At 41.6% G+C, this 25,897-nt stretch overlaps 1 protein-coding gene across 1 annotated transcript in view; it reads left to right on the top strand.

Moving 5' to 3' along the window:
• Nucleotides 1-7,155: 7,155 nt before the first annotated feature.
• LOC144692426 (retinoid isomerohydrolase-like) overlaps nt 7,156-25,897 on the top strand; it is a 36,430-nt gene continuing 17,688 nt past the window's right edge. Inside the window, exons 1-5 of the mRNA XM_078561260.1 lie at nt 7,156-7,230; nt 7,348-7,430; nt 11,015-11,165; nt 15,767-15,874; nt 23,162-23,303. Coding sequence (XP_078417386.1) covers nt 7,211-7,230; nt 7,348-7,430; nt 11,015-11,165; nt 15,767-15,874; nt 23,162-23,303 — 504 coding nt within the window. The 5' untranslated portion in view covers nt 7,156-7,210. The remainder of the gene's footprint in view (nt 7,231-7,347; nt 7,431-11,014; nt 11,166-15,766; nt 15,875-23,161; nt 23,304-25,897) is intronic.

The raw sequence follows: 25,897 nt of genomic DNA on the forward strand, positions 1-25,897 counted from the left end.
AATTCAAATTCAAAGGGGGCTTCGATATTGAGACCGATATCCCACCAAGGTGGGGTAGTTATCTCCCTGACCTTGTCTCTTGTTTTACTATTCTCCTGTTGGCGAGTATAATAATGTTGTTGTGAAAGCTCCACCTCTTTTACCAGTTTTGTTAAAGGCTCAGGCAGTGGTGGGATATCATACCCAAAATGAGATATTACTGCTTGGTCACATGACTTTTGTCAACCATGGGCGACTAAGTGTTTCCTCCCCCTTAACTAACTAAGTTACGTACGTACTTATTTAAGCAGTTACCCATTTTACAACATCCCTTCTCTTTCTTTGCAATTGCATATAATCATACAGATACCTGGCTTTCTTACATCTACGTCTTCTCAAATTACACAGTAAATATAATTCAATAATGAATTGCACAATAACAAAAAATGAGGAGCAATACAGATCCAGGGATGGATCTGAATATCAGTACCAAAATCCATCTCTAGTATCACTGATCTCTCTGGAGTGAAACAGCTTATCCATTGTAACTTGAATGTGATCTCTGAATAATATCAGCTTAGATTGATACTCCTTTCGGTATGACACACCCGACCTACAGATCACCTCACTCAATATCATTAAAATTACATTGTGCATGGTCTTAAAAGATCCTCCAGCTCTCCCTTCATCTATTCCTCTCTCGGGGGTTGCTCACTCAACTTGTGGATTCTCACTCAGGGGTCTTGCAATTTCTGTGCTTTTCACATCTCAAAATTGCCCTAAGTCCAAATGACAGTGTTGTTGGCAGACAGATTTCTTGTAAGATTTAATTCACTTCTTCCTCATATAAAAAAGTGGTTTCTTTTAAGTAGAAACCACCTAGATGGTCTGTGTATGCCTTTTTGTTTTCCTAAAATCCCTTTGAATTTCAGATAATTTTCCCTCAAAATGTTTAGAGTACCAACTCATATGAATTAAAATTAATTCATCACTTCCAATTTTTTGTGCCCAGACTTATTGGTTTTGAAAAGTCTGACAACTTATCCATTGTAACTTGAATGTGATCTCTGACTATTGGTCAAAGTGTTTACATCAGATTTCCCATACTCAAGCACTTAGTTTGGGAAATAGCTAATGGCCTGAATGGGTTAAGGCCAAATTCCTTAGTTTTCCTCTTTTAAAAAAAGGTCTTTAGTCCATGACTAATTTGTCAAAGCTATTGCAGATCTTGTTACTTGTAGTTTACCTGTAAGAAAAACACAGAATCACTCCAAGCACTCTTTTTTATTTCCCCTACTTCTGGCAGCCTGAACTCAAGTTCCAATTAGCATTATCCAATTTCAAAATTTTCCTTTTTCTAGGGACAACATTCCCAAATCCTTATATTTTGTAACAAGTTTCTAACCCAAAGCCAATCCAATTAGGATTAGCCATGATTACTTCAAATATCCCAGGTTCCAATCAACACTACCAAACATTAAAACTACCTCGCCCTTACATGTGCGAATTTGTATCCGGATTAAAATTCCCACATGTTTATCAAAATACCCTGGAATCATGATAAAAACAAAAAAACTGCGGATGGGCTGGAAATCCAAAACAAAAAATAAAAAATACCTGGAAAAACTCAGCAGGTCTGGCAGCATCGGCGGAGAAGAATACAGTTGACGTTTCGAGTCCTCATGACCCTTCAACAGAACTAAGTAAAAATAGAAGAGGGGTGAAATATAAGCTGGTTTAAGGGGGTGGTGAGGGGAGGGGGGTGGGGGGGTGGGGGGGGGGAGGGGGCGAGAAGGTTGGGGGGGGCGGTGGTGGTTGTTGGGACAAGCAAGCAGTGATAGAAGGAGATAACCAAAAGATATCACAGACAAAAGAACAAAGGGGTGTTGAAGGTGGTGATATTATCAAAAGAATGTGCCTGAGGCCCTCAACCGTGTCCAGCCCATCTCCCGCGCATCCGCCCTCACGCCTTCTCCTCCCTCCCAGAAACATGATAGGGTCCCCTTTGTCCTCACTTATCACCCCACCAGCCTCCACATTCAAAGGATCATCCTCCGCCATTTCCGCCAACTCCAGCATGATGCCACCACCAAACACATCTTCCCTTCACCTCCCCCTGCCCGGCGGCATTCCGTAGGGATCGTTCCCTCAGGGACACCCTGGTCCACTCCTCCATCACCCCCTACTCCTCAACCCCCTCCTACGGCACCTCCCCATGCGAACGCAAGATATGCAACACCTGCCCCTTCACTTCCCCTCTCCTCACCGTCCAAGGGCCCAAACACTCCTTTCAAGTGAAGCAGCATTTCACTTGCATTTCCTTCAACTTAGTCTACTGCATTCGTTGCTCCCAACACGGTTTCCTCTACATTGGAGAGACCAAACGCAGACTGGGTGACCGCATTGCAGAACACCTTCGGTCTGTCTGCAAGCATCACCCAAACCTCCCTGTCGCTTGCCATTTTAACACTCCACCCTGCTCTCTTGCCCACATGTCTGTCCTTGGCTTGCTGCATTGTTCCAGTGAAGCTCAACGCAAACTGGAGGAACAGCACCTCATCTTCCGACTAGGCACTTTACAGCCTTCCAGACTGAATATTGAGTTCAACAATTTTAGATCTTAAACTCCCTCCTCCATCCCCACCCCCTTTCTGTTTCTTCCCCCTCCTCCTTGTTTTTTTCAATAATTTATACAGATTTTTCTTTGCCCACCTATTTCCATTATTTTTAATGTATTCCACCGATCATTTATCTATACCTTTTATGCCCTTTTATGCCCTTTTAGTCTTATTTCACCCCACCCCCACTAGAGCTACCTTGCTTGTCTTGCTATCCATTCTTAATTAGCACATTCTTTCAGATAATATCACCACCTTCAACACCTCTTTAATCTTTTGTCTGTGACATCTTTTGGTTATCTCCTTCTATCACAGCTTGCTTGTCCCAACAACCACCACCACCTCCCCACCCCACCCCCCCGCCCCCACTTCTCTCTCTCCCCACCCCCTTAAGCCAGTTTATATTTCAACCCTCTCCTATTTTTACTTAGTTCTGTTGAAGGGTCATGAGGACTCGAAACATCAACTGGAATCATGATTCTGGCCAGTAATCATGACTCCAGGTTCAAGATTTTACTTCACTAATTACACCTCCCTTTTAAGATAGAATAAGTTTCAGAAGAAATTTTAAAACATACTCATCCACGCAAAATCTTTATCACACACATTCACTCACAATATTACAACTTTTGGAACACATTTAAAAACCAACTGTTTGAAAACCACATACAAAAACAGACTGCAAGGGGTTAAGCAACTTTTAAGTGACACAGACACTGGCTTGCAGACACAGGGAAATCAAAAAGACAAAGACCCACTCTTTCTCTCACTCAGTAGAAGCATACAACACAATTGGATTTAACACTTCCAGCATCCACTCATTGACAGGAGCACGGACACACAAATTCAAACAAGACACTCTATTAAAACACACAGACAGAAATTGAATCCACTCATATACACACAAGGTTTCTTTTATCGTTCACCCAGCATTTTGACTATACTATGGGCATACCAACTTAATTTCTTACTTTGCCCTAACTATTTTCCATGACCCCAAAGTTTATCTTATATCTCAGCCTTATGCAAAACAGTTGGACCATGGTCTTGCTGACAGAGAAGCTCATCTCTTATCTCAGTAGGGACCAGTGCCTGTTGACTGCCCATTTTTCCTTTTAAGTTCCCAATTCCCTTGCCCTGCATCTTACATTCTCTGACCCTGGGGCAGAACTCTCCGGTTGGTGAGCTGGAGCAGGGTCCATTCACCAACGTGTAAAATGATGCGCGGTGACATCGGGCGGGCGTCCCAATGTCACCGCGCGTCATTTAGATTTTCAGGTCAGCGGGCGCACAGTCAAGTCAGCTGCACGTCTGCCAAACTGTCAAAGGCCTATTAAGGCCTGTTAAAAAGTAATTGAAGTAATTAACTGAGCTGCCATCCAACCTTAAGGTTGGCGGGCAGGTGAAGAGCCCAGGCGGCCTTTGCATTTTTCATGAAACCTCATCTAAGAGTGGGATGAGGTTTCATGAAGGGTTTATTATTTAACTAAAAAATTTTTAAATAAATAATGGACGTGTCCCAGCTCATGTGACAGTTTCACATGAGGGGACATGTCCTTAATTTTTTTTCCCCACCTTTATTCAAATTTCCATAACTTAAACAAATCTCCCTGAGGCACAGAGGTGCCTCGGAGATTTCTGCACTATTTTGCGTACATGCATGAAAGAGCGCAGGGAACAACTCAGGGAATCCTTTTCCAGGTAATTCTGTTTTTATTTTGTTTTGGATTTCCAGCATCCGCAGTAGCTTTTAGCTTTTTGTTTTTATCAGGGAATCCCCCCTGCCCGCACAGGGAGCGCTCAGTGCTTCCAGGCAACTGTCACACTGGGTCAGCCTTAATTGGCCTGTCCACATAAAATGGTGGTGCATCCCTGATCGGGGGCACCGATCGGGTTTGCGCCCGCCCCTGCCCGCTCCCACACAACGCCCCCAGACAGGGGAAAATTTTTCCCCAAAAACCTTGCCTCATTTCTCAGCACAATAAACTTGTAACCAAAAGGTATGTTATTTTTGGCTCTTAGCTTTTTCTCCTCCATCCATTCTAGAATGAACACAACTTCTGCAAAAGGGACTCTGTGCCCCTCCTCCAGGCACTCAGTGAGCAGTGTCTGGACCCGTTTATTAGACAACTTCTCTGCTTCAGAAGACATTTTATCCCTGTTCTGTTCCTTTACCAAATGGTAAGCCACCTTCATAACCTCACACTTCGTCTTCAAGTCCTGAGCCTGTGCCTTGACCTCATAATATAACGTCTGATATTCGTTTCTCTCTTCCTCTACCTTACAAACTTGGCCTTGATAATAGCTCACGGTCTGTTCATGCCCTGACTGTTCTGTGGCCCTTTCTCTCTTTAGCTCCTCAGGTTCCTTCACAAACGGTTAACTACTGCTTCCCGGTCTGAGGCTTATTTCCTCAGGCCCTCTACTTCTTGTCTGAGCTTAATATTTTCACACCAATATTTACAGTGTTGATGGTCGTATCCATACAACCACACTGCCTTTTCTATCTTCTTTCGCCTTTGGGATGACTCAGTCCACCCCTCGACCCATCCTAATGGACCCTCTGAATTAGCTATTTCCCTTAACCAAGCCTCACTTGTCTTTAGCTTCTCACTGATATACTTCTGTTAACTCAGTTCCATTGTCATGGGAGGATCACTTTTCCTCCACCACTTTGTCCGCGGTGCCATCTGTTCAGCCATATCACCTACTGGTGTCCTGGCGTGGTTGCCGATTCTGTAGGGGTTCCCCTATTTCCTCCAAGACCCTCCCCACACTCAAGTTCATGATACCAGATTTACAATTGGATGGCTTGAAAAGAATGACCAGCGAGACAGGTTTCTTCTGATAATTCACAATTGCTTTATTGAATTACCCACAACCCCACAGTACAAAACCCAAAATTTAAAACAACCTATTCCCAGTACCCAACACAAAGTCACCGTGACTCAGTTAAATTTACAAAAACACAGGCAAAACACCACGTCCTGTCCCTCAGACCAATATCACCAAGATATGGCTGAAACAAGTTACAAGGTACCGGCAAAACACAGCAAATTTTCACCTAAACCTTCACAAAATCCTCAGACCAATATCATTATGATTTGGCTAAAACTTACAATCCTCCACATGGTTGCTCCTTCCGGCTAGATCTGTAGGTCCGTGAGCCAGGTTGACCCTCTTGAGCCTCCTCCTTGACTGCAGCCCAAAACCTTCAGGCCAGTATCAGCATGATATGGCTGATAACACAATCCCCAATACGGCTGGACCTTCCGGTGAGAGCTGTAGGTCTGCGAGCCAGGTGGACCCTTCTTGAACGTCCTCCTTGACTGCAGCCCAGATGCTCAGATCTGCTCTGCTTTAATAATAATTTAACTCAGACATGTCAAAACATATTCCCTGTTGTTCCAATGTCCATTTAATTGACTCCATGCAAAGTCCTGACAAATGTCACCAGCTCCTGCTGGTTGAAATAGTGCAGGGTTTTCCATGGACGAAGTATCCAGGTGAATATTATTAGTTCTCATTGTATGAGCAATTCTCCTGCTGTTTGATGTGGCACAGCAACAGCACCTGGCTCCAAAGTTAATGAGGGTTTGAATGATCCTCTTCCAGTACTATTGTCTTTGGTGGTTGAATAATTCTTTGAGTGTATTGTATTGATGATATGTCCTTTAAGTTATCGTATTGGGTAATCAGACTTTCTTGACCGCAGTAGTTCAATGTCCAAACCCTTTTGATGAGTCATTGTGTTTTCACTAAATTACCAAATTAACCCCTTGCTGCCCAGCCCTGTACTGCTGACTGCAGCTTATCCTTTTGAAATTTATAGCTCCAATCATGAGGTCGAAACATGTCTGTGGGTTTGAAATTATGTTCCATAAATTTCCCAGTTGGAGGGGATTTCGATCCTATAGTTACTAAGCATTGTGCTATTTATAAGATACATAATTTATCTTGTGCCAAATTGCTGCAATCCTTTTCATACCCTGTGGCTTTTCAGTACTTTGTTTATGAGATGTGAAAGTTGCGTTTCATTAACTTTGTAAGGAAATCATCGAGTCAATCATCAGTAATAACAAGTAGGCAAGTTATTGCCTGATTCTAGGTAGCAACATAAATAAGCAAGTAATAAAATACCTTTAGAAATTTTTAATCCACGATCTTCCTCATTTTTGCTCAAAGTGCTTTATTGGCTATAGCATTTTACCTTAAAAAAACACTCAGTGCCAGTCTAAGAAATGTAAGAAGTGAATCACTGCTGATATGGATTTTGAGATTTTAGATCTGTTTAGGAGTGCGGCCGTGTTGACTCTACCATTGCAAGAATGTGAATTGCTTTGAGACAACATACTTTGTGTTGCTCTAATCTGATTGTGATGAAACAAGGAAGAGGTCTTTCAAGAAAATTCACAGAGCTTCTTGTAAATAGCAAAATAAAACTTGTGGATTTGCATGCTGAAAGCAGCTGTTGTTTTCCTAAGCCTCAGTGATTGGCCAAGATATTTGTTTAAACCTCTTAAATTTGCAATGTGATTGAGCTTTGTCCTATATAATACTTGTGAAATACAAAAAAAAACACACTTTGTTGAAAGTGGAGTTTTCATCAAAGAATGACTTCAATGGCAAATCAGTAAGTTATGATTTCTCAGTTAGAAATTTTAATTTGTGTTATACTGAAACAAAAATCTTTAAAGGGACAAGCTTCAAAGTATAATTAATTAATTGGTGAAACATGTAAACCTTTCAGAATCGAACATCCAAGTGGTGGCTATAGGAAGTTGTTTGAAACAGTAAAGGAAACTGCTCAGCCGCTGCCAACCTGTGTTACAGGTTTGTTATTTATTATTTAATTTTGTTTTTAGGAATCAAATTTGCAAATTGAAAGAGAATTAACATCTGCTGTTCTATTTGTGCTTTAGCAGTTTCGATAAAAGCTAATTTTATATTTTCCTTACAATCAGCCTCATTAACATTCATCAGCAATGCACAAAAAATTTAATATCAGTGATTTGTAGAAAGAAATCTGTCTGCTTTTTAATGATGTTGTGGATTTCATCCAACAGAAGACCAATTTCATTTTCTAAATATTTTCTTCAAGTATTTCGGTAGAAAATGTATTTCATCCTGTTTAAAAATGAGGAGAGAGATAAACTCAGCAACTGAATGTCAGGGTGGGGAAACTTTTAGAGACATTAATCCAGTATAATATTAATTGACCCTTGGGAAAATATTGGTTAATAAATGAAATCCAACATGGTGTTGTCAAAGGCAAATCATGTTTAATTAACTTGATTGAATTCTGTGAGAAAATAATGGAGGGTTAATAAGGGAAATTAAGTTGATGTGTGTCATCATTTAAAAGGTGTTTGATAAAGTACCACATAATAGACTTGGTACCTTTCTGTGGTCAAGTGGTAAGATGTTGGTCTTGTAAACCAAAAATCACAGGTTTGATCCCTGTCTGTGCCTTGAGGTAATTGATATAAAAACATATATTTTTTAAAATATATATATATAATAGACTTGGTACCAAAATTGAACTTTGTGGGATTAAAGGGAAAAAGACTGCATATATACAAATTGCCTAAGGGACAGATAGGAAAAAGTAGTGTTGAACAGTTGTTTTTAAGACTGGAGGGAAATATACAGTGGTGTCCTCCAGTAGTTGGTATTAGGATACTGCTCTTTTTGATATATTAATGACCTGGACTTTGAGATACACGGCATAATTTCAGTGTTTGCAAATGACACAAAACTCAGAAATGTAGTAAACAGCGAGGGGGGTTTTAACAGATTTCAGGAGGTCATAGAATAGTAAAATGGGCAGACACATAATGGATGAACTTTATCACAGGAATGTGTGAAGTTGATTCATTTTGGTGGGAAGAATGAGGAAAAACAATGTAAGGAAAATGGTACAATTTTAAAGGGGATGCAGGAACACAGAGAGAGAGAGAGAGAGAGAGAACCCCAGGTATCCATACACAAATCTTATAAGGTGGCAGGAGAAATTGAGAAGTCATATGGAATCATTAGTTTTATAAATAACAGATAGAATAAACAGCAAGGATACTAGTCCTTAAAAAAAGTGGTTAGTCTCCAGTTGGACTATTGTGGTCAATTCTGGAACTACACTTTAGGCAGGAGTTCAAAGCCTTAGAGAGGGTGCAGAAGAGATTTACTAAAATGGTACCAGGGATGAAAGACTTCAGTTAAGTGGAGAGACTGGAGAAGCTGGGGTTGTTCTGCTTGGAACTGAGAAGGTTAAGGGGAAATTTGCTAGAGGTGTTCAAAATCACGAAGAGTTTGATAGAGTAAATAAGGAGAAACTGTGTAGCAGAAGGACAGCGACCAGAGAACACACTTAACATAATTAGCAAAAGAACAAAAGGTGACATGAGAAAAAATCTTTACACAGTGAGTTATTATGATCTTGAATACACTTTTTGAAAGAGTGACGGAAGCAGATTCAATAACAACTTTCAAAAGAGAATTGGATAAATGCTTGAAAGTGAAAAGTTTTCAGGGCTACAGGTAAAGAGCAGGGGAGTGGGATGTATTGTGTATCTCTTTCAAAGAGCTAGCAGTAGCCCAATGGGCTGAATGACTTCCTTCCATGATGTATCATTCTACAATTCTATGAAAGTGATGATCACTCTTTATTAATAAAGCATTATATGTCAAATCAGATGCATGTCTCATCACAATTATTTCAAATAGCTTACTGAAGAGGATCACATGATATAGGGCTAGAAATTCAAATTCACTGAGAAATAGCTAGGCACACAGGCAGAAGAGCATGTACAGTATGTGCCTGTTCAAGCCGGAGGGATCTTCCCTGCGACCTTGACCGCCAAGAAGGACAAGGGCTGCAAATGCATGGGAAAACCACCACCTGCACATTCCCCTCCAAGCCCCACACCATCCTGACTTGGAATGATATTGCCATTCCTTCACTGTCGCTAGGTGAAAATCCTGGACTTCCTTCCTAACAGCATTGTGGGTGTACCACATGGACTGCAGCAGTTCAAGAAGACAGCTCATCACCACCACCTCAAGGGTAATTAGTGATGGGCAATAAATGCTGTTCTAGACAGTGACCACCACATCCCATGAAAGAATAAAAAAATCACCTAAAATTGGTACTGCCAGCACATTACAATAGGTCAGTGGAAAAGGCAGCGCTACATGCATTATTCATTGGCTGCATGTCTGTTTGTGGGAGCCAGAAGTCAGAATTCTTCAATATTACTTGAAGGCAGCCAGCATTTCTTAAAGGAATGGTGCACCCTGGCTGCAGGTTGCACTTAAAGGAGAGAAATGGCTGCCAGACCTGCAGATTGGGCTACCAGGTTTTCTGGTGCTGCATTGGAGACCCTGGTCCGGATGTTGGACAGGAAGAGGGGGATCTGGTTCCTTCCAGGAGACACCTGGGCAGCACTTCCACACAGCCAGTGAAGGGGTCACAGAGGATGTCGCAGCCAGGAGGTTTACTTTCAATACATGGTTTCAATTTTGCAAAATGTTTAATGACTTCATGCAGATAGAGTAAAATGTGGGAAGATGTGAGGTTGTTCACTTTGGTGGGAAGAATAGAAAAGCAGAATATTATTTAAATGGAGAGAGACTGCAGAATGCTGCAGTACAGAGGGTTTAGGTGCCCTGATGCATGAATCACAAAGTTAGCATGAAAATACAGCAAGTAATTAGGAAGGCAAATGGAATGTTGGCCTTTGTTGCAAGGAAGATGGAATATAAAATAGGAAAGTCTTGCTACAAACTTTACAGGGCATTGATGAGACCACACTGGAGTACTATGTACAGTTTTGGTCTCCTTACTTAAGGAGGGATATACTTGCATTGGAAGCAGTTCAGAGGAGGTTCACTAGGTTATTCATGGGATTAAGGGATTGATTTATGAGGAAGGGTTGAGCAGATTGGGTCTGCACTCATTGGAATTTAGAAGAATGAGAAGTGATCTTATTGAAATGTATAAGATTCTGAGGGGGCTTGACAGGATAGATGCTGAGAGGATGTTTCCCCTCGTGGGGAAATCTAAAACAGGAGGCCACAGTTTCAATTTAAGGGGTCTCCCATTTTAAGATGGAGGTGAGGAGGAATTTCTTCTCTCAGAGGGTCATTAATCAACCATGGTTTAATGTTGTTTGCAAAAGACAACAAATTTCTACACTGCAGCACTCCTCTGCACTGTTCCCCTTAGGTTATGTGCTAAGGATCGGAATGAGGATTGAAAACATGGTCCTCTAGTTCAAGATGGGAGTGCTTTCACTGAGCCAAGCTAGCACTTCGAATGCAAGTTGTGTATATATGCTTAGTGGTAAAGCAACTAGTTGAATAAAATCATGTAGGCATTACATGTTGATTAATTCACACCAGTTCTTCTGACTATCTAGGTGCAGTTCCTTCATGGTTAATGGGCAGCCTGCTACGATGTGGTCCTGGGTTATTTGAGGTAGGCTCAGAGCCATTCTACCATCTATTTGACGGTCAAGCTCTACTTCACAAATTTGATTTCAAGAATGGAGAAGTCACCTATTACAGACGGTATTGTACAACTTATGTAATTCATATTTTCTAATGTTAAGTACCCGCCCAAACAAAGTTTTAGAAAGAACTGTCTCACAGTAGACATTAGCAAATCTGATGGAAGATTATGAGGCTATCAAATGTCACAAAAACATGGGAGCCAATTTTGAATAAATATAAAAAGATTTAGCTATGACCTATTCTTTTAAAACAAAGTTACTTTATGTCCTTCTGAATGGCACCATACACAATATATTACCATCATTATTAACCAAATTATGGACGGTTTCCTGCTTCATAATTTTTCTGAAGATCTTTAGGGTTTGATTAGCATTCTCAGCAATGCTGGCTGACCTCGGCTAGGAAACATTTGGGGTGATCCCTCAGAGCAAGGAGAGAGAAAAAATTAACCTTGGTCCTCCTGCTCCTGACTGTGTTTATCTAGTGAGCACCTGCTGGAAAGTAAATGTATAAAGAGAATGAGATTGAACTCGGCTATGATACTTTCCAGCATTACCATCACTGAACCTCCCCACTATCAACATCCTGGGGGTTACCATTGACCAAAAACTGAACTGGACTGGTCATATAAATACTGTGGCTACAACAGCAGGTCAGAGGCTAGGAATCCTGCAGCGAGTAACTCACCTCCTGACTCTCCAAAGCTTGTCCGCCATCTACAAGGCACAAGTTAGGAGTGTGATGGAATACACTCCACTTGCCTGGATGAGTGAAGCTTCAACAGCACTCAAAAAACTCAATGCCATCCAGGACAAAGTAGCCCATCTGCAAACATCTACTCCTCCCAACACCGACACGCAGCAGCAGTGTGTTCCATCTACAAGATGCCCTGTAGCACTTCACCAGGCTCCTTAGACAGCACCTTCCAAACCCATGGCCGCTATCATCTAGAAGGACAAAGGCAGCAGACACATGCCACCACGTGGAAGTTCCTCTCCAAGCCACGCACCATCCTGACTTGGAAATATATTGCCGCTCCTTCACTGTCACTGGGTAAAATCCTGAAACTCCCTCCCTCACATCACTGTGGGTGTACCTACACCACATGGACTGCAACAGTTCAAAAAGGCAGCTCACCACCACCTTCTCAAGGGCAGTTAGGGATGGGCAATAGATACTGGCCAGTCAGTAACGCCCAGATCCCATGAATGAATAAAAAGAACAATCGAGTCCAGGGAATACATAAGCAACTTCTTGGGTGAGGTAACAGGGCTGTTGCCATCCATGGAATCATGCCTCAGCAATAATCAGCATCTATAGGAAAGAATCTGGGGATTTGTTTTTAATGGTTGCTCTAATAGCACTGGCTGTACCAGATAGTCACGGGTTCAGTCACAGAGCCACCCCTTACTTGAATGAGCTTGCCAATATTTTTGAGAGAATGTTTAGGCAGTCCCATAGTTGTGTCCAATCCTGGGAAGGGAAATCATGAAATTACCAGGTTGGTTTGGAGGAATTTTGTCTTGCAAAACATCCTTGACATTCCTACATTGTGGATAAAATTGTAACCCAATCTATCTAGTATACTGGAATCTTTCAAGGACAATTAATGGCTAAAATCACTGATCATAGTCTGACATTGATGGTTGATATTTCTTTATACTTTTTCTCATTTATCTTACTTTTTATGAGCTGAGAGTATACCACTGCCCTCATGGATCTGCCAGCAGATCAATAGTCACCATTCCCATTCACAACTTCCCTGCAGAATGTCTGCTCACTCTCTAATAACCCTTTTGCTGTGGATGATCATATTGATATCCAAATTTTTATTGAAATCAGTTCACCGGTGTTGTTGTCTTGCCCTTTCCCAAAGCCATCCCACTCCTCTTTATAATGGCCACCACCTGCCTTGTCCAAACTGCTGTAGTGCCACTGAGATATTTATCATCAACTGACATCATTTTGCTCCTCTCGTGCTTTTTTTGAGCACCCAGCCCTTCCACCCTTCTCATCTCTCCTTTTAAATCCTTATTGTCTACTGTCCTCCAAGGCCCACTTTGAGTTTTCATCCAAAATATCTTCCCTATTTTCATTCTTCAGCCTCTTCGCTAAGGAACTCTTCATCCTGATGATTTAAAGATTAATCTCAATTTACTTGCCTCACTCCTCTGAATTCACTTCCACCATATCCTTCCTGAACTCATTGCTCTACCTAAACTTTGCTAGTCATAATTATAGAAACCCCTTCAACCTTGTCATATTCCATGGGGTCTCCCATGCTCTCAATGACAAGATCATCTTTGGCCACTTCCTTGTATCCTTCACCACCCAAATCTTCCTGCCCTCTTTCACTTCCACTTCCTTCTGAATTCATCCCTAGGAAAATGAAAACTCTCCCAAATTGCTGACATCTTCATTCTAAGCTCCAAACTGTCTAGCCTGTGTTCATCCATTTCCATGATACCTATGCAGCTATTAACCATGCCTTTAATTCTCCCCTCTATCCCTCTAGACAAGCCTTGTTGTTCTGTTCAGCTTCACACACACAATTTCATGGGAGACAAACTTGAGTGAACTTAAGTGCAACTGGTTTAACTACACAGCTCCAGATCTGATCAGACTTCATCAAGTTTTACCAATCTTTATTCCCCTCTCCCATGCCTTTTCCAAGCTTAGTTTATCCATGAGACTCCAGTTATATTCCTTGGAACCCATTTCCTCTAGATCCCAAATTATCTAACTTCCCTTAGCTGACATTGCGTGGATCCATTGCCTCAGACTTAACTCCACTCCCTCTCAAAGTTGCTGCCGTCATTTTCTTCTCAAAAATCCCCTCCAAGAGATTTCTGATCCTGCCATAGTACTAAAATTACTCTAATAAAAGTCACAAATGACAATGTCTGTGATTATAACCAGTAAGCATTATCCTTCCTGAAAGTCTTAACTACCCTACAGCCTTCGATGCCTTTGATTTAAACACTAGACTGAGAACTTAAAATTTGAAGGACTGGATATACATAAGGCAGTACAAGTTAACAAAGGCAGGCTTGTTACGAGATAGGATACAGGAAGCTGAGTTTTGGATGCACTGAAGTTTACAAAGGACAGGGAATGGAAAGCTAGCCTGGAGAGCTTTTGAAGTAATTTGGTCTAATGGCAAAGGCACGGTTGAGAGCTCAAGCAACAGATGGTCTGAGAGGTAGAAAATGCTAGGGGTTGATGTAGATTGTCCTTGTGATAGAGGATTTAGAGCTGCAAGTCCAGCTTAGGGATAAATAGAATGCTGCTTGCAGTGTGGTTCTGCCCAGGATTTCACCTGGAGAGTTATCAGGATTGGGAATGCTCTACCTGAAAAAGTGAAGGATATTGATTCCATAAATAATTGCAAAAGGGAGTTGGACAGATACTTAAAGTTGAGGAACTTACAGGGTTATGGACAAAAACAGGAATGTGGTACTAAGCATGACTGCTCTTTCACAGAGCCAGCAAAGGCACGATGAGCTGAATGGTTTCCTCCTGTGCTGTAAATTCTTATGATTCTTTGATCTTATGTGGAGTTTGCAGCAGTAGCCCAGAATGATAGCTCAGTCTTCCTCATGTTTATCTGAAGGAAGTTGAGGATCTTCCAAGACTGGATAATAAACAATAGAGACAGTGGAAAGGCAGAGAGAGGTGTGTGTGGGTAGCGCTGTCTGTCATCAGCATCCATGTGAAAGCTGATCCATTGTTTGCAGATGATGCCATCAAGGGGGCATAATGTAATGAGGAAGAGGACAAAGCCAAGGACACATCCTTAGGGGATTCCCAAGGTGCAGGATTGGGAAGATGGGCCATTCTAGAGATATATATATATATATTAACAAACTAATACATAAAACTAGAGGCAAATAAGAACAGATCCACTGAGCTGAATAAATGGAAAAGTGTTGATGGAGTTTGGTGCGGTTTATTCCCTCTTGGATACCCAATGTTTCAAATTTTAAATTCTCAGCCTGGTGTTTAAATCTTTTCAAGGCCTCACTTCTCTATATTTCTGCAATCATTTCCAGTGCTACAATGTTCCTGTTAAACTGCACACGAGCGTGCAAAAATAATTTAAAGGTGCCACATATTGAAAAAACCCACCATGCAGAGCGGCAAAATTTTAAAAAGAACATCATGTCCCACTGAATGTTCTATTCTGCTGACTCCAGCCTCTTGTGCAGCAACCTTAATCTCAGCATGCATGATATCAGCCAACTAGGTTACAGTCTCTAGAAATGCCTCCCTAACATGCTTTGCCTCTTTTAAGGCTCTCCTTAAATTCCACCTCTGACTAATCTTTTGGTCACACCTCCAAATATCTCATTCTTTGCCTTTTTTCCCTTATGCCTCTATGAAGCACCTTGAAATGTTCTAAAGAAGTGCAGGTTTTAGTTATTGTTAATGATTGTGTACAACGCAAGCACTTATTGTATGCAAGTGAAATTTCTTCTGTCCACTGTTTTAGCACAATTGTTAATCCGCTTAAAATAAATGAGTAAACATCTGCATTAGAATAGTAAACAAGATTTTTCTAAGTGTTAAGCATTTATTCAACAATATCATTACCAATTACCTGATTTGATAGATTGCAATTATTTAGGCTTCAACAGAGAATTTTTATTTCTTTGTAGGTTTGTTCAAACCGATTCCTACGTAAGGGCTATGACTGAGAAACGAGTTGTTATCACTGAATTTGGTACTTTTGGTTACCCTGACCCATGCAAGAATATCTTCTCCAGGTTATGAAATTACTTTTGCTATTATTTAAATAGAAGGCTTATATAGTGTAGAAATTAATTCTATGTTTAATTCAGTGTTTCTTGTATGAAATGTGATTTTTTTTTTAAAAAAATGCTGGCCATTTAAAAAGAGACAAACACTTATCATGTCTTTTTTTTATTAGCATACTTTTTGAGTCAACTGTCCAATAATTATAATTATTGTGATGGAGGCTGACAAAATATCAGTAGAAGCATAGATGGTAGAGGTAATGGATTAGGTGAAAATTGATAGGCAGGATGAATTGGAAAGGCTTGCTATGTTTATGAGCGGATTAGTCGCCTGGACCAGATGGCTTGCATCCCAGGTTGCTAAAGGAAGTGAGAATAGAGATAACAGAAATGTTTGCAATAATCTTCCAATCTCCCCTAGATACAGGGGGAGGTGCCAGAGGATTGGAGAGTCGCAAATATTACACCTCAATTCAAGAAATGGTGTAACGACATTCCCAGTTACTACAGGCTAGTCAGTTTAACATCAGTGGTGGGTAAGGTTTTAGAAACAATATCAGGGAAAAAATCAACAGGCTCTTGGAGAGCTTTGAGTTAATTAAGGAGAGTCAGAGGTCGTTCCATTTGCGAGAGGAAGACAACCTCAGAAATTTGGTAAGATCAGATACGATCATCTGCTGCACTTCTTTTGATGTGGAAAAGACAAAAGGCCCAGATTTTCACTCCTGGCTCAGGCGCGCAGAGATGGGAGAATCCCTGGCTCCCAAACACTACCTTTAAAAATGATTGCCCAGACGTTGGGTTTTCAGTCTGGGGGTCAGGCTAGAATAGGGGTCAGGGTGGAGCCAGGAAGAAGTGATGAGGCTTTCAGGTGCAGAGACAGGCTGGGCGGAAGACCTGCCTTGAGGCTCTGGCACTGCATCCAAAAATAAAAAAATAAAGCTTAAAACCCTCTAGCACTCACACCCCCTCAATCCAACACTTACTCCATTCATGCCAACCCATGCCATCTCATGCCCTGCACTCACCCTACAGCTCTTTATAGTCCCTGTACCCACCCCAATGGCCCTTTATAGCCCCATGTTAACTTAGTGCAAACTCATTTCAACCCATGCTCCCCAACCACCAATCTTTGCCCATACACCTACCATGCAACTCACTAAGTATCGACCATAGGCAGACCTCAGGACCCAAGCAGAGATGAGATAAAATAAAATTCTATAAAATAAATCTGAGTGTCTATTGAAGACCTATTGGAAAAACAACATTTTCATTCATAAAAACTCAATTACTACCTTGGTGCTCCTTCAACTAAATAAAGACTTATAACAACAAACATTTCATTCAAGTGCACAATCCCTTAGAACAATGAGCATCGGAATTCATAGTCCCCATCAAAGAGTCTATATCCACCTGTAGCTGTCAATCAAACTGAAATGGAAGCCACCCTACTGTGAAATTGGTTGTCATGAAATCAGTCATGCAGCAGTAATCCAATAATGGAAACCCTCTGGCTTATGTCAACAGAGTGAAAGAGCAAGCAATCATTTTTTAACATTCAAGAACTTTTTTTTAAAGATTTAAAGGGCTGGACTTTTAAATGCCTTGACAGCTTGGCAACTCCCTTTGACAGATGTTTCTGACAGTTTTGACAGTTGATTTTGACAGTTCTGTTAACAGTTCCAACAAGCTTGACAGTAATTAGTTTATGCACATTTATGCCTACTTTTAACACTTCCAAAGGGCACCTGACCTATGCCAAAAGGCATCTGACTGCCGCCAAAGGGCACTTGTCCTCCACCAAAGGGCACCTTACCTCCCAAATGTGCCCTGGAGCCAGATCCAAAGGGGTACCTTGTCTCTCCAAAGCTATCCAAACACATCCATCAAGTTCAAACATGTTCTTACCTGGTCTAATCTGCACATGTCAGGTTTCATATTCCTAGCCTACCAAAATCCCACTTCAGTGGAGGCAGCTGATAATTGAAATATCCAGCTGCCTCTGTAAACCGCATCTGAGCAAAACCCACCCCACTCCCATTACCGGACCTGTAAAAATGGGAAGTGCTGTGTTAGAGGGCGGGACTTTCAATTTCCAGGCGCTATTTTCAGAGCGGCCCTCGTCAGCTAGAATTTCCCCATTTGTGATTGATGTTGAGGGCTTTCATGTCTCATTTGACAACATCCTTGAATCAGAGGTTTGGGCACCCTGCTGGTCTCTTGGCATGGGTACCTCCCAATGTAGCATACCCTTGGGGATGATCCAGCAAAACTTATGAAAAACAGATTGTGCTTGGTGAATTAAATTGAATTATTTGATGAAGTAACAGAGAAATTTGAAGGGAGTTCAGTGAATATTATTATATGGATTTTAAAAATGTGTTTGACAAAGTGCATAAAAGGTTGATTATAAAAACTGAGGCTCATGGAATAGGAGGATCATGTCATCTTGGATAAGAAATTGGCTTAAGGACAGAAAACTGTGAGTCATGGTAAATGGCTATTTTTCAAACTGGAGGATGTTAGACAGTGGTGTTTGCCAAAGGTCAATGCTAGGACCACTACTTTATTGATATAGATAAAAGACTTGGATATTGGAATACAGAGTAAAACTTCATAATTTGCCAATTATACAAACCTCGGAGATGTGGCACAGTGAGGAAAATAGCAATCGACTATAGATATGCTAGCAGAATGGGCAGACAAGTGGCAGATGGAATTCAATATAGAGAAGTGTGAGATGATGGAGCTTGGCAGAAGAAATAGGGATAAGTAATACAGGTTTAATGGCACAATTCTAAAGAGTGTGCAGAGATGGAAGGATATGGGGGTTCATGTGCATAGATCTTTGAAGGTGGCAGGACATACTGATAAGTAATTAGCAAAACATGGGAACATGGGTTTCATATATACAAGTATTAAGTACAAAAGCAGGAAAGTTATGATGAACCTTTATAAAGCTTAGGCCACAACTAGACTATTGCATCTAATTCACCATACTTTAGGAAGAATGTAAGGTTCCTTGAGAGGATGCAGAGGAGATTTACCAGAATGGTTCCAGGGATGGGGGATTTTAGCTACAAGGTTAGGTTGGAGAAGCTGGGGTTGTTTTCCTTAGAGCAAAGGAGATTTGATAGAGGTATACAAGATCATGACAGGTTTAGGTAAGGTAGACAAAGAAAAGCTATTCCTATTAGTTGATGGTACAAGGACCAAGGGACACAGATTGCAGGCTTTGGGCAAGAAATGCAGGAGTCTAGTGAGGAAGACCTTCTTCATGTCGTGTCTGGTAATGACCTGGAACTCACTGCCTACGAGGGTGGTGGAAGCAGAGATGATCAATGATTTTAAAAGGGAATAAATTTGCAGGACTAGAGGGATAGAGGGCAGAATGGGACTGACTGGATTGCTTTACCGAGAGCCAGCATGAACCTAATGGGCCAAATGGCCTCCTTCTGTGATGTAATGACTCTATTACCCTAAGTGCATAACAACATAAGAAAGCACAGGGCTTTGGTGAGACCAACCTGGAGTACTATGTACAATTTTGGTCTCCCCAACTAAGGAAGGATACACTTGTCTTAGAAGGGGTGCCACAAATGGTCACTAATTGGATCCTTGGTTGAGAGGGTTGTCTTACAAGGAGAGACTGAGTAGATCAAATCTACACTCTCTATAGTTTAGAAGAATGAAAGGTGATCTAATTGAAGTGTGTAAGATTCTGAGAGAGCTTGACAGGGTAGATGCTGAGAGGTGTTTCACCTGACTGAAGAGTCTGGAACTTGTTGGGTTAATCTCCAGATAAAGGGACAACTAATTAGTACTAGTTGAAGAGAAATTTCTTTACTCAGAGCATTTCAAATCTTTGGAATTCTCTATCAAAGAGGGCTGTGAATGCTCAGTTGTTGAGTATATTCAAAACTGAGATTGATAGACTTTTGGACTTTAAGGGAATCAAGAGATATGGCAATTGGGCAGGAAAGTGGAATTGAGATCAAAGTTCAGCCATGAGCTTATTGAATGGTGGAGCAGTCTTGAGAGGGCCACATGGTCTACTCATGCTTCTATTTCTTATGTCTTTATGTTCTTATGAAACAATGGAATTAGATATGGGACTTTGGACCATCAAGCTCCATCCATTTAGGGGATTCTACTATTAGCCTTTGATTCTTCAGATCTCTGGCACTCAGGGGATTGCTGGGGAAGAGCCCCTGCTAAGTCTGAGTCAGATAACAAGCCTCTGGGAGTGGTCATGGAGAAAGTCACCAAAGACAACAGGGCATGGTAGTCAGCAGGCTGCCTCCACCTCTGCCGTGGATGTCAGGAAAGCACCTAGACTTAGCGGTAGAGTAAGGAAAATTAAGAAGCATTGAATGACCACTGTGGCGCAGGTGTTCAATGATTGTAAATAGTTTTTGCACTCTCACATATATGTAATGTTGCATTGCTTGGAAGTCTCCTGGATTCATTCATGCTGCTAGTTGTTTTAATGGTCTTGCGCACTCTATCCCTTCCAGGAGGGGACTAAGGATGGGTCTTCCTCCCACTAATACATGGCTGAGCATGGAGACATTGCTCTTTGACAAGGGTGATGATTTTTATGTACGAGAGGCCGCCCACTCACACTATTCAGCTTGCATCCACTGCCGTCAAGACTCTATGGAGAGACCTTGTCACAATGGAAAGACTAACCACATGAGCCCTAGTCAGGTAGGTCCATTACCCCGGGAGGATGGAGGTTAGCAGTTACGAATTGGCTGCCATTCACCTGCATGACCCTTGTAGGCACCTCCCTCCCTCCCTCCATCCTTCCCTAACTCTGCCTGGAGCCAATGGCTCAGTGTGAACGGCAGCTCTACACCTTGCTGGGATCTTGTCATGAGAATCCCCTGGGCCAGATCTGCTGCCATGTGGCCTTCACCAAATGATGAGGAATAATGAGAAGGCTCTCATAATTATTAGGACTTCCCTTTAGTTGTCCAGTTGTGCTGACCTTCAGCTCCAACCACCTGAGCAGGCCCTCCCCCACCTCAATGTTTTGCAGTTGGACACTGAGGGTGTTGCCTTGGCCTGGAGCTGGCTCTTTCTCAGGATGGGTGCACGTTTCATTTCAAACTGTCTCCACCACCTTTTACACTGCCCCTGTCACATACCAATTTCCCCTCATCACCCCTCGACCCCCAAAGCCATTTCTGCCATAAGAAAGGCCATGTAATAAAGCAATTGCAGTGCGAAATTGAAACAGCCCATAAGGCAGCAAGCCAATATGTTTGAATTGAATAATACAACAGAACCTGAAAATGCTGATACCGACTTCTATTCCCCGTGCAACATCACAATGGTAGAAACCGAACCTATTATTGTCACAATCCAATTTACTGGGAAGCCACTAATAATGGAGGTAGATACTGGAGTGATGGGATACCAACAGTGGTGGGAGAACACACATTTAAATACCTATATGAAGGTACCCAGCCACTGAACCTGGAGCGAACAATGGCTCAATTGAAGACATACACACATTGTTCTTAGACGCTCCGATCAACGGCCCCTAAACATGGTAATCCAGGGGGCGGAGCTTCTTGTTGAAGACCTGGTTCGAGCATGTAGCATCAGAGTAATCAAAAATTTAATCGCGATATTCATAGCAAAGCTCGAAGATTCACTATAGGAGATACAGTTTTCATGCATAATTTAGGAAGTGGACCTTGTTGGGTTCCTGGTACAATTGTCTCAGAAACTGGTCCCTTGCCCTTCCAGGTGGAAGTGAATTGTTTGAAAACATGTGGATCATCTTAGGATAGAGGGACATTCCAACAAGCAGCTTTTCCGCCTGTGATTAATGTCAAACCGTTAATCCCTGAGGTGACAGATCGACCTAGAATAGTCATGTCCAATGTCTCTGTAGAGTTGCCAAACAATGAACTGCCACTTTCTAATGATGTATCTGGTGCTGCAGTTCCTGATCCAGTGGAAGAACCTTAAGTGGTAGAGCTCTAACCGCAGAAGGAAACCACCTCAGAGACTTAATCATTAATCACCTGAGTTGTATATATATCTTGTTGGGTATTCAAATGTTCTCTGTAAACTAAAGGGAGAGGAAATGTAATAATTGAAGGTATAGCCTCTCCTACTGCCTATCAAGGGTTGTGATTGTTCTTGGAAGCTCCAACCAATGAGCCCTAAGCGTGGGTAATCCAGGAGGCGGGGCTTCTTGTTGAGGACCTGGTTCAAACATGTAGCATCTGAAAAGCTCTCTGCAATAAAGGTACCTGTTTCTAGTTGAAACCTGTCTGGCACATCAGGTCATTACAGTTCAGCATTACTAGTCACTCTTATAAGCAGACCTAGCATTTTGAGCGATCTGGAGAGCACCTTTATTGACCAGTATCTAGTTAAATGAGAGCATAAACTGAGGATCATGTCAATAAGCCCCTTGCCTGTACTTGGCGCTGTGATCTCACCTGTGCCATCTCATGCTACCTCCTGTCTTTATAAAAGACAGATGAAAAATTATTCTCATGAGACAAGGCCCACCATAAACCAACAAACTGGCTTATTTTACATCGAATGGATAACTGAACAAAGAACTGTTTTCCAGGGATATACTAACATATTAATGACCATTCCTCACACTATAAAACAACAAGCCAGATACAATCTCAAACTGGCAAACTGAGATTAAAAATTTTATTGTCATAAGATCCTGAGGGGTCTTGACAGGGTCGATGTGGAGAGGATGTTTCCTCTTGTGGGAGAATCGAGAACTAAGGGTCACTGTTTAAAAATAAGGGGTCGCTTATTTAAGACAGAGATGAGGAGAATTTTTTTTCTCTCGGAGGGTCCTGTTTGGAACTCTCTTCCTCAAAAGGTAGTGGAAGCAGACTTATTGAATATTTTTACGGCAGAGCTCAATAGATTCTTGATTAACAAGAGGGTGAAAGGTTATCGGGGGTAGCCAGGAATGTGGGGTTGAGGTTACATTCAGATCAGCCACGGCGGATCAATGGCGGAGCAGGCTCCAGAGGCCGAGTGGCCTACTCCTGCTCTTAATTCATATGTACGTATGTGTGTATGTACGTAAGTATACTTTCCATTTCCCTACAAATAATTTTTATCTTGAATTCACTCCCCATGGTTCTTACTGACAGGGCAGACCAGAATTCTCCACAAGCACCCAGAGTACCACCTTTGCAATGGGACATTTCTGAGATAGAGCTTAATCCAGAATTTTCCAACTGTGATGTTTTTCTTCGACCATTTTTTTTTTTAACTTTTTATTTCTCTTTGTTTCAGGTTTTTTTCCTATTTTGAGGGTTTAGAAATCACTGACAATGCTCTTGTAAATGTGTATCCCATTGGAGAAGAATATTATGCTTGCACTGAAACCAATTACATCACAAAGGTCAACCCAGAAACACTGGAAACAATACAAAAGGTAATTAAGTTCTGTTTATGATGCATTGTTCCGATTGGTTAGTGCAAATAACCATTGTGTTGATAATGAAAGCAATAAGGATGAAATTCTGTTGTTGTACAGGTTTTGCCATATAATTCTGTAAATGAATTGAACAATCATCACATAATTTGAAAATGGAATGGTTTTACTTCACAGTCTTTCCATCAGCTGCAGAGATAATTGTGTCAATGATTTTTGTTTCATTACTGCATAAAATGAGCAAACTGGCTTATTTTACCTTTGAAACATGGGTTCAAATCCAGTTGAGATGGATAGAATGAGAATCTCCTTTTACACCTATTTGTGACAGCCATGTGTGAAATTGCTTATCCAAGTCAAAAGCAGTTACTAACCTGTGTTGATTCATAGTACAAAGCTGTCTATGTAGGCCTTAATTGGCCCGCCCAGTTGAAATCACAGAGCGGAGCCGATCATGGAGTGGAGCTGATTGCGGGCGGCATTCAGCTTCCCGACTGCCCCCGTCCTCTCCCGCCAAGCCTGCCCAACGAGGGAAAAATTCTGGACCTGGAGTACTGTGCACAGTTTGGGTCTCCTTATCTGCGAAAGGATATACTTGCCTTGGAGGTAGTGCAGTGAAGTGTAGTACAATGAGAGGTTGAGTAGATAAGGTTTCTTATCTCTTTGAGATTAGAAGAATGAGAAGTGATCTCATTGAAACTTATTAGATTCTGAGGGGGCTTGAGGGGGTAGATACTGAGAGGCTATTTCACCTGGATGGAGAGTCTAGAATTAAGAAGCATAGTCTCAGGATAAGGGGTTCATCAATTAAGACATTTTCTTTATTCATTCATGGGATGTGGGCTTCGCTGACTGGGCCAGTATTTATTGCCCATCCCTAGTTGCCCTTGAGAAGGTGGTGGTGAGCTGCCTTGAACTGCTGCAGCCCCTGTGGTGTAGGTACACCCACAGTGCTGTTAGGGAGGGAGTTCCAGTTCCAGGATTTTGATCCAGCGACACTGAAGGAATGGCGATATATTTCCAAGTCAGGATGGTGAGTGGCTTGGAGGGAAACTTCCTGGGTGGTGGTATTCCCATCCATCTGCTGCCCTTGTCCTTCTAGATGGCAGTGCTTGTGGGTTTGGAAGGTGCTGTCTAAGGGGCCTTGGTGAATTTCTGCAGTGCATCTTGTAGATGGCACACACTACTGCTACTGTACGTCGGTGTGGGAGGGAATGGTTGTTTGTGGATGTGGTGCCAATCAAGCAGGCTGCTTTGTCCTGGATGGTGTTGAGCTTTTTGAGTGCTGTTGGAGCTGCACTCATCCAGGCAAGTGGAGAGTATTCCATCACACTCCTGATTTGTGCCTTATAGATGGTGGACAGGCTTTGGGGAGTCAGGAGTTGGATTACTCGTCACAGGATTCCTAGTCTGATCTTGTAGCCTTAGATGAAGAGGAATTTTTTTACACACAGGGTTGTGAATTTTGGAATTCTCCACCCCAGAGGGCTGTGGATGGCAGTAATTGAACATATTCAAGGCTGAGATTTATAGATTTTTGGGCTCTAGGGGAAATCAAGGGATCAGAGAACAAGCAAATACATGGAATTAAGGTCAAAAGATCAGCCTTGATCTTATTGAATGACAGATCAGGCTCAAGAGGCTATATGGCTTACTCTTGCTGCTATAACTTGTGTTCCTACATTATTATTATCCTTCCCCAGGAAGCAGTTATTACAATTATCTTTTGATGAGGATGACATTTTTGAGAAACAGCAGGCTATGGCTTTATGCGAGATTGCAGAATGCTGTAAAGCTCAAGTGAAACCCACGTAAACTGCTTTTATGGCCTTTCATAAGGCTTTCAACCAAATGATTCACGTGGCCATCATGATGAAGCTGAAAGCTACAGAACTGCGCAAAATCTTGAATTTTAAACAGGTTGTCTGCTCCAGCTCCAAACAGTTAATCTCTCTTTAAAGAGGAGAGAATAAAGTTTTACAGTGTTGCGACCTTATTCAATATCCTTGTCAATTATGTGATGGGTGGCATTGTATGGGACATCCTCAAAGTCATTGTTCCAGACATTTCTGCAAATATTGCCTCATTGTTTTCACAGATATTTCTTTGCTGACACTTGACCCAACATCTTGAACATTAGGCTGACTAGTGGAATATGTTAGTGGGTGCCTAGTAAGCGAGGTATTATCACCTTACACAAGTTAAAAGGGCATTTCTTGTAGTAATTAGAACACATCAGCTATTAATTTATATTATTAGCTAGGAATCCTGGTGGATGCCAGTATCAACCAAGACAAATTAATCTGGAATCATGCTGAGACAGTCAAGGGTGTTCAGTCTTTATCATTTTTCTTTAGTGATAGCAATATCCTACAGCAAAACATTTCTCCTTCAAGTTCAACCATTCATAGCTCCACCATTCAAGGGAATGTGCTGTATGTTCATGCTTTCAGGAGGATGCTAGCAATGTACTCACACATTTTATGCTGAATTATGTTGTTCACTATACCGCTTGTGAGATATCCTGGTACCTGCTGTCTACCTAATGTGGAGTTAAATACATATGCTGCTTTGTTTTACAGTTATTGCAACAG

Source organism: Cetorhinus maximus, chromosome 17 (genome assembly GCF_964194155.1).
Source record: "Cetorhinus maximus chromosome 17, sCetMax3.hap1.1, whole genome shotgun sequence".
In the NCBI taxonomy this organism is placed as follows: Eukaryota; Metazoa; Chordata; class Chondrichthyes; order Lamniformes; family Cetorhinidae; genus Cetorhinus; species Cetorhinus maximus.